Source organism: Mastomys coucha, unplaced genomic scaffold (genome assembly GCF_008632895.1).
Source record: "Mastomys coucha isolate ucsf_1 unplaced genomic scaffold, UCSF_Mcou_1 pScaffold23, whole genome shotgun sequence".
Lineage (NCBI taxonomy): Eukaryota > Metazoa > Chordata > Mammalia > Rodentia > Muridae > Mastomys > Mastomys coucha.
In genome coordinates, this window is record NW_022196906.1 from 67,653,070 (window position 1) to 67,662,508 (window position 9,439).

Here is a 9,439-nt window from a genome sequence, read left to right on the forward strand (position 1 = left end):
GGAAGGGGGAAAAAGGGGAAGGGGGAAAAAGGGGAAGGGGGAAAAAGGGGAAGGGGGAAAAAGGAAGGAAAAAGGAAGGAAAGGGAAGGAAAACAAATTAGGTTTTATATTTCTTTGTTTTGTGTTGCATGTTTTGTTTTAGTGTTTTTCTGTTCATTTTTTGTTTGAGACAGTGATTATATTTTTCTCTAAACTTACTTTATTCAGGGTTCGTAAATGATTCAACCTCCCTTTTATCCTACCACCAGAGGTAGTGATGAAAGAAGGAAAGAGGGGTTGTGGACCTGCTTAGTAGTAGTTCCTTGAGGGCGATTCCATTCTTCACTGTCAGGATACCAGCAATCCAGTTCAATAGCAAACACTAACCATCAAACAGTAGCAGTGGCTCAATCCAGCAGAAACCTGAAGGCTCTCCAAAACTGGCACAAGTCAGCAGAAGCAACCAGAGTCAGCTAAAATACCATGAGAAGTTCTTTGATGTGTTTCTTTCTAAGCAGTCAAGACCAGCAAAGACCAGCAAGCATTGCACAGAGTTGTAATGCAAGAGTGACTTCTCACTGTGTATAGGGTTTCATACATATTTGCTGTTCCTACACCTCTCTCCATGAACACAGTCCAGGAGTCCCAGTCCAGGGAATGGCTCCATCCACAGTTAAAATGAGTCTCTTCACATTAAGTAATGTAATCAGAAAAATCCCACAGGTATTCTAGAGGTCCATGTCCTGGGTGATTTCCATATACTGTTTGATTGACTGCACTAGCCAGCATAGACGGTGTCCATCAGCCACTGCGTTCTCATTGTAGTGGCTGCATAAGCAAGCAGAGGCACGGAGAGCCATGAGCACTGATCTTCCTGAATTCTTCGACTTAAAAGAAGAAGAGAAGAATCCAGACTGGTTGAAAGACAAGGGAAAGTGAGTTGTCTGAGTGTCCTGCATCCTACCCTGGGCTCATCACATTCCAGGACTAGAAGGACCTTGAGTTTATGAGCTTGCATGCTGTTGGGAGAGATAGGTCATGTGCTGGTCCTTTTATGTCTTCTTTTGTTTGTTTGTTTGTTTGTTTTTCAAGACAGGGTTTCTCTGTATAGCCCTGGCTGTCCTGGAACTCACTCTGTAGACCACGCTGGCCTCGAACTCAGAAATGTGCCTGCCTCTGCCTCCCAAGTGCTAGGATTAAAGGTGTGTGCCACCACTGCCCAGCCTTTTATGTCTTCTTGACACAAGCTTGAGTCATTTGGGAAGAAGGAACATCAGTTGAAAAAATGTCCCCACCAAGGTTTGCTTGGCCTACACAACAAGCTGAAGGCCAGCATAGGCAATTTAGAGAGACCCTGTCTCAAAATAAAGAAGGAATTGCCACAATCCCTTTACGAGAGAGAGAGAGAGAGAGAGAGAGAGAGAGAGAGAGAGAGAGAGAGAGAGGAGGAGACTTGGGTTTATGGCTTTGTTTGGCTACACAGCAAGTTCTCCAGACTGTGTTATGTGAGCTCCATGTCAAAACAAACAAACAGTGAAGTAATTTTAAAAAGGGAAAAGGGTAGGGGATATAGCTCAGTCTAGATAGTGAGGCCCGTGGTTCAAACCCCAATACTACAAATCTGTTGGACAAACAATATAGGGAACAAAAGCAAGCAGCATACACTCCGTGCCTGTTCCCTTTGCAGGTCTAGTCCCTCAGCCAGTGCATAGGCAGGCCAGCAGAGTGTGATACTGACAGTAGCTATCCCCCAGAGCTGAGGGAGGACAGGCTTAAGAATGAAAATTTTCTGTAAAAAGATTTCAGTAAACCTGCAAACTCTTGCCCTGCAAAGGGACTATCATGTTTGTTATTGGTATAAATCTGTGCACTGCTCCCTAAAAGGCACACTCTGCCAAGGCTGAGTGCTACACAGTGTCTTCTAAATGATAGTTCTGGGCTACGACTCTTGCTTGGTGGTAGAGAACATGCCTCCCACATGCGACACATGAGGTCCCACCCCCAACCCCACCCCCAACCCGCAAGATTGTCACAGGAGATCCATGGAGAGCTGTCTCCTTATTTTGTTGAGCCAGGGTCTCTCATAGCCCAGTCATTGAATTTGTGGCAGCAGTCCTCTTGCCTGAGCCTTTGATGTGCTGGGATTGTAGACATGCGTTACCACTCATAGTTTGAGAATTGCTCTTTAAACCATGTACCTAAATGCTTTCATAACAGGGCCAGGAAACCTACCTTTGCCACTGCGTTTAAATAAACTAAAGTTTATAGAGACAGGCCAGTCTCCTCACCCTGCTTTTCCTGATAGAAGCTTGTTAGACTTGCCATTACAAGATGGCTTCCCAGATGCAGGTGCAAATGTCTTCCATTGATTGTGTTTTACCACTTATCCTATTCTGTTGCAGTACTTGGTGTTTAGAGTATATTAACAAAATGAAAGGAGGGAAAGTCAACTCTTCCCTTTTAAGGACCTTTTTCCCCAAGGGAGAAATCAGTAGGCACACTGCAAGAAAGCACCAAGCTCTACGTGTGTGTGTTTGTTTATGTCTTTATTTTTGTTTTGTTTTGCTTTGTTTTTTGTTTTGTTTTGTTTTTTGTTTGTTTGTTTGAGACACGCTCTCACTTTGTAGCCCTGGCTAGCCTGAAACTCTCTATATAGGCTAGGCTGGTCTTGAACTCACAATGATTCTCTTGCCTCAGCCTCCCATGTGCTGGAATGTGAGGATTTGTTTTACTAGTTTTTTGTTGTTGTTGTTTTGTTTTGTTTTGTTTTGTTTTTGAGACAGGGTTATGTGTAGCCCTACCTGTCCTGGGACTAACTCTGTAGACTAGGCTGGCCTTGAACTCACAGAGATCTGCCTCCCTTTGGCCTCTGGCCTCTGCCTCTGCCTCTTAGATTAAAGATGTGTGCCATCGCCACCCAGCAAATTTAGTCTTCTTGAACTGACATATCAGTTCTCCTGCCTCCAAACTCCTGGGATTATAGGCCTTTAGCACCATGTCCATGTTATTTTTTTTAAAAAATCATATTTTGAATGCTTCTCCATGCTTCATTCTGAATGCTAAATCAAAGGGGCATGTGTCTTTTTACCAAGTTGTACAGATGCTGGCTGGCTGGACTGTGTGCACTCTGTCTATCTGTCCAGTAGATTTTTGTAGTTTGATCAAGGGTCTCACTATCTAGACAAGTGCTATAACACTGAGCTCTATTCCCTGCTCTTTTTTCCTTTTTACAACTATGTCACTTACTGTTTGTTTTGACATGGGGCTCACATGACACAGTCTGGGGAACTTGCTGTGTAGCGAAACAAAGCCATAAAGCCCATGTCTCCTTTCTCCCTCTCAGGTAGTGGGATTGCAGCAATCTCTTTGCTCTGAGGCAGGGTCTCACTAAGCTGCCCATGCTGGCCTTCAGTGTGTTGTGTAAGCCAAGCAAACCTTGATCTTTCGAATTTCTCGACTCAGCCTGTGAAGCAGCTGGGATTACAGGCCACCAGGCTGGTTGGTGTTGGCTGTGTGTGTTGCTGGTATGCTGACCCAGGTGTCACACTCATAGCCGCTTCCCCATGTCATGAAGAGCTGTTCCCTCCAGTTCTTGCCCTTTCCCATTCTCTCTGCACCAGCTTTCTCCTGGTTAACAATGAGCAGCACATTTATCCTCCATATCCAGCAGGGGGAGAAGTCTTACCAGCTTTTCACACTCCAACTTGAGGCCCAAATCACCAGCTTCATTCAGGCCAGTTTAAGCCCCTTTCCTATCCCTAAATAAATCACCATATCAAGGAAGATAGACATACACTTGCTGCATTAAACCAATAATGGCGGCCTTTGAGTGGGAGGATCTGCCCTACTCAAGGCACTTGCTTGGTGTGTGTAGAGAGATGGAGTCTGTGCAGTAGGCAGTCTCCATCTGACAGGGAATAAACAAGGCAGATGGTGAACCATCTATCTGAGTGCCAAGTAGGGTCGATGTTATTTCCTCATGTCTGCTTCAATGTTAAATTGGCTTTTTCTTTTTGTCTCATTAGCAAATTGTTTGCAACAGAAAACTATTTGGCAGCGGTTGATGCATATAATTTAGCCATACGATTGAACTGTAAGATCCCATTATTGTATTTGAATCGGGCTGCTTGCCACCTCAAATTAAAAAACTTACACAAGGCCATTGAGGACTCTTCTAAGGTATGTATATTGCTCTGTTTGGGTGTGTTGTGTATATGTTTATATATTTACTTCATTTAGAAATATAATGCTTTGGGGTTGGAGACATGGCTCAGCCATTAAGAGCACTGACTGCGTACAGGGCCCTCAATGAAGGAGTTAGAGAAAGGACCTATGGAGCTGAGGGGTTTGCAGCCCCTTAGGACGAACAACAATATGAACTAACTAGTACCCTCAGAGCTCCCAGGGTCTCAACCACCAACCAAGGATTGCACATGGTGGGTCTGATTGTTCTGGCAGCATGTGTATAGTAGAGGATTGCAAATTCGATCATCAATAGGAGGAGAGGACCTCGGCCCTGTGAAGGTTCTGTGCCCCAGTGTAGGGGAATGCCAGGGCCAGAAAGTGGGAGAGGGCGGGGTGGCAGGCATGGGGAAGGGGGAAGCAACAGGGGTTTGTTTTTGTTGTTTTTGTTTGTTTCTTTGTTTTTTGGAGGGGAAACTGGGAAAGGAGAAATTTACATGTAAATAAAGAAAATATCTAATAAAAAAAAAAAAGAGCACTGACTGCTCTTCCAGTAGACCCAGATTCAATTCCCAACAACCACATAGTGCCTCACAACTGTCTGTAACTCAAAGATCTGACACCTTCACATAGATATACAAGCAAGTAAAACACACACACATATATATATATATATATGTATATATATATATATATATATATTATCATGGAGAGCCAGCTATGGTGGCTCATCAAGGGGTTGAAGAAAGAGGATCACTTAGTTCAAGGCCAGGCAAATTCCAGGCAAGGTTACAAAAGACCAAATGAGACAAATGTGTGCTCAATTCAGCAGCACAAATGCTCAAATTGAAATGATACAGAGAAGAGTACTATGGTTCCTGTGCAAGGATGACACAAAAACTCATGAAGTATTTCCTAATTTTTCTTTTTGAGTTTCCATTTTGAATGTGTTTAGACTACTAAAGCAATAAACTACTGATGTTTGAAAAAAAAATTGTTATAGGACCTAGCATGTTCAAGATCACAGGGACGGGGGTTGGGCATTTGCTAGGCCTTCTTTATTGGTGTAAATGATGGTCTAGGGTTTAGGACTTAGCCTAGAAGTAAAGCCTCTGCTTAGCCAGGGTGAAGTGCTGGGCTCTGTACGCAGTCCCTCCCCCAGAGGTTGAATGCTTAGCCCTTCTGCCTTCAAGGTAAGTGTGTACCGCTGAGTTCTGTGCAGAGGATAATCTGCAATAGCCATGCTTTCTGTTTCCAATGAGTGAGCTTGTTTTAGAGGGAGCAAAAGCGAAAGAACAATCAGCAAGTTCCTGTAGCAGACAGGAAGTGAAGCATCAGGCCCTGCCACATCCTGCAGCAGTTACTGAGAGAGTCATCCTGGGGGTCCTGACTGAGAGGTCTCTAGGCAGAGCATATGCCTCATGGATGAGCTTCCAGTTCCTCCTTCCCACTGCAGACCTTTTTATACTGTGTGATAAACAATAGTAACCTGCTGGGAACGGCTTGCCCTGAGAACCAGCCATTCTCAGGGGTGCTATGTTTTTAATTACAGCCTCAGCTCTGAGCTATTTCCCTTTCTCCCTGTTAGAGAACCTGACCAAGGATGTGGAGTTTTGGGAAATGTTGAAATTAACATGCTTGAGTCAGCTCTCAATACATGCAAATAGCACATGACAATTTACTGCACTATAAGTTAATGTAATTGCCTCACATTGAACCTTTAAGTTTGCCATTCTATGGCTTAGCCTCCCTATAGTTGGAATTATAGGCATGTACCACCAGGCCCAGCTGTTTGGTTTGTTTGTACTTTTAGTGTTTTATTTATTTATTTATTTATAAAAGATTTATTTTATGTGTATGAGTACACTGTAGCTGTACTCATGGTCGTGAGCCATCATGTGGCTGCTGGGAATTGAACTCAGGACCTCTGCTCGCTCCAGCCTGCTCGCTCCTTGCTGATTGAGCTAGACTGGCTGGCCTGCCAACCAGCCCTAGGAATCCTTCTGTCTCTGTTTCCCAGCACTGATATTAGCACATTCTGCCATGCCTGGTTTTTTATGTGGATGCTGGGGTTTGAACACAGGTCTTCAGGCTTGCAGAGCAAGCAGTTTGTCCACTGAGCCATCTCACTAACCCCTAATTATATACATTATTTGAAAGGCACTAGAATTATTGACACCACCTGTTGCCGACAATGCCAATGCAAGAATGAAGGCACACGTCCGACGAGGGACAGCGTTCTGTCAACTGGAATTGTATGTTGAAGGTAAGAAACTGATGGAGGCATGGCGTAGCTCTGTTAGTAGAATGATTTCATTGCCTTGCATGCATGAGGCTGTTAGATCCCCAGCACCATATAAACTATGTGTGGTGGCACACACCTGCAATCCCAGCACTGGGGAAGTTCAACGTTGTCTTCAGTTACCTATCAAGGTCAAAGTCTTTTAAACTACAGGAGACCCTGTTTCAGAAAAACAAAAAGTTGTCTAGATAACACAGGTATTATGAAATACTTGCTTTATTGATTATCATTGATATGTCAATACAGGTTTGCAAGATTATGAAGCTGCACTCAAGATTGACCCAGCCAACACAGTTGTAAAAAATGATGCAGAGAAGATTCGGAATATAATTCAAGGGACTACACTGAAGTCTCATGACTAGAGGCAGCTAAGTACAGAAGTCTCTACAACTACTACAGCTCTGTAAAGCACAGTGCTAGAGAGTCTTTACAATGGCAGTGCCTAAGGAATCATCTCCAAGGTGAAAATGACCTCTCTCTCACTGCTTTTGATCCCAGTACTGGGAAGGCAGGTCTCTGTGAACTTGAGGCCAATCAGAGCTATATAGTAAGATCCTGTTTCAAAGCACAAAACAAAGCACAGAGAATGGGCTGTTTGAATCCTTGGTCTTAGCACAGGACTTGGGCTTTGGTGTTGCTCTCCTAAACTGCCAGTGCTCTTGGAATTAAGCTGTTGCTGTTGGCATTTTCCAGGATACTGGAAAATTTTCAGGATTCTGTTGATATTGAAGAATCAACAGAATAGAATTTCCACATAAAAGATTGTGCATAATTAAATATAGTATTTAATTCTGAATGATTGGCTTTGGTATAATATATAGACATTTTTTAGTCACTTACAGATACACATATATTTTTCTTTATATTATTTGTTGTTTGAGGCTAGACCAGTTAGAGTGTAATAATATATTGTATACCAATCCTGGGTCTACTAGGTAAAAGGATGTAGAATTCCAGGCTAGCCTGGGCTACATAGTGAAACTGTTTCAAGAAAAAGTGAATAAACAAACAACAGAAAAACCAGTTTCTCTGAAAACTTTATTTTTTAAGAGATTTATTTGTTTATATTTAATTTTCTGTGTATGGGTGTTTTGCCTGTAGAAATGTGTACCACAGTTGTATGCAGTACCTGCAGTGGCCAGCAGAGAGCATCAGATCTTTTGGAACTGGAGTTAGACAGTTCTGAGTCACCATGTGGGTGCTGGGAATTGAACCCAAGACCTCTGGAAAAGCAGCCAGTGCTCTTAACCACTGAGCCATCTCTCCAGTCCCTAAGCCGTATTTTGAACTTAGTTATAGGCTGTTGTTGAAAACAAAACTGAGTAGGGTCTTGTGTATGCCCTTAATCCTAGCACTCCTGAGTAAGAAATAGAATGTAGATGTGAAAGAGTTAAATTTGAGACTTGTGCTGGCTAATGAGAAAATTGCAGGTTTGAGGAAAACACAGAGGACCAAGGTCGAGCATGTCCAGATGGGTCTGGGCAGGGGCAGGCAAGCTGTTGGGACATTCTGGGAACTAGCAGGCTGGGAAGATGTGGAGGAGAAAGCATGCAAAGATATGTCCGGGTGGGCCCTGGCACGACCCAACTAAGTAATGGGTCATCTGGTCCTCTTAGATATGGTTTAAGGTCAACAAGATGCTCTGTTGACTCAGATTACCACCCTTAGGAATTTTCTGCCCTGATCTGCACGTACACTAGCTGATATTTAAAATAGCCAATCATGTATAGCCACACCAATTCCTTTGTTCCCTCAGACCTTTTCCCTATATAAACCCCTAACCCCTGAGCCTCCTGGTCGATTCCTCTATCTCCTGCATGAGATACGTGTCGACCCGGAGCTCCGATATTAAACTGCCTCATGCGTTTACATCAAGACGGTCTCTCATGATTCCTTGGGTGCACGTCCTCCCGAGATTTGAGTGGGGGGTCTCCCCATGGGGGTCTTTCAGATGCTTACTTCCAGGCCAGCCTGGGCAACATAGCAAGACTGAGTCGCAGAAAAACTAACCAAAGGCCAGTGTAACGGCTTTGTGGCTTTTCCAAAGGCCTCAAGTTTAGTTCCCAAGTCCTACATTGGGTGTCTCATAACCACTTGGAACTCCCGCTTCAAGGATCTGATACCTTCTTTGACCACTTTGAGCACTATTGTAATTGCTTTGGGGTGTCTTGTTTGGGGCTTAATAATAAAGACATGTAAATATCTTTATAGTATTAGCCTGTTAGCCTTTTTGCTGAGGGCAGTCTCCTGAGCTAACCATCCTGACTCAACTATTGCCCTACCATGTGAGTTTCCACCACGTGACTCTATGACCCACCGGCTTTCTCCCTTCTCTGCTCCTCCCCTCCAGTTCTTTTCATCAAAAATAAAAACCATGGGCTGGTGAGATGGCTCAGCTGTTAAGAGCACTGACTGCTCTTCCAGAGGTCATGAATTCAAATCCCAGCAACCACATGGTGGCTCACAACCATTCATAATGAGATCTGAAACCTTCTTCTGGTGTGTTTGAAGACAGCTACAATGTGCTTACATATAATAAATAAATCTTAAAAAAAAATTTAAAAAACCCAAAAAACAAAAAAACAAAAAAACAAAATCACTCCTCCTTCCCAATACAAAAAGCTTATTAGCATAGTGGGAGTGGTTTCACAATTTACTCCGTCTGAACCAATCATCAGCGGGACTATGCCTGAGCTATCTCTTAGTGTTGCCTTTTGGCAGACTGAGGTCTATGTCACCTTCCCCAGGACAGCTTGCCTTTTAACCTGATAATCTCAGAATCATTTACCTGTTTTTCGGGCCAGTGAGGGGTAAAATTTACATATAGCAAGCAAGTCTTGTGGGCTATAGAATGACAATATCAAGTTAGGCAGTGGTGGCGCGCGCCTTTAATCCCAGCACTTGGGAAGCAGAGGCAGGCGAATTTCTGATTTCAAGGCCAGCCTGGTCTACAGAGTGAGTTCCAGGACAGCCAGG

At 43.6% G+C, this 9,439-nt stretch overlaps 1 protein-coding gene and 1 non-coding gene across 3 annotated transcripts in view; both read left to right on the forward strand.

Annotated features, from left to right (window-relative positions):
* Dnaaf4 (dynein axonemal assembly factor 4) overlaps nucleotides 1-7,486 on the forward strand; it is a 14,188-nt gene extending 6,702 nt beyond the window's left edge. For both annotated transcript variants that reach the window (XM_031343702.1, XM_031343703.1), the window contains exons 6-9: nucleotides 805-914; nucleotides 4,005-4,158; nucleotides 6,322-6,427; nucleotides 6,710-7,486. In XM_031343702.1, the coding sequence (XP_031199562.1) occupies nucleotides 805-914; nucleotides 4,005-4,158; nucleotides 6,322-6,427; nucleotides 6,710-6,825 (486 nt within the window). In that variant the 3' untranslated portion in view covers nucleotides 6,826-7,486. The remainder of the gene's footprint in view (nucleotides 1-804; nucleotides 915-4,004; nucleotides 4,159-6,321; nucleotides 6,428-6,709) is intronic.
* Nucleotides 4,978-5,084, forward strand: LOC116074026. The gene has a single exon (XR_004112016.1). It is a non-coding gene; the product is annotated as a U6 spliceosomal RNA (small nuclear RNA).
* Nucleotides 7,487-9,439: the final 1,953 nt, after the last annotated feature.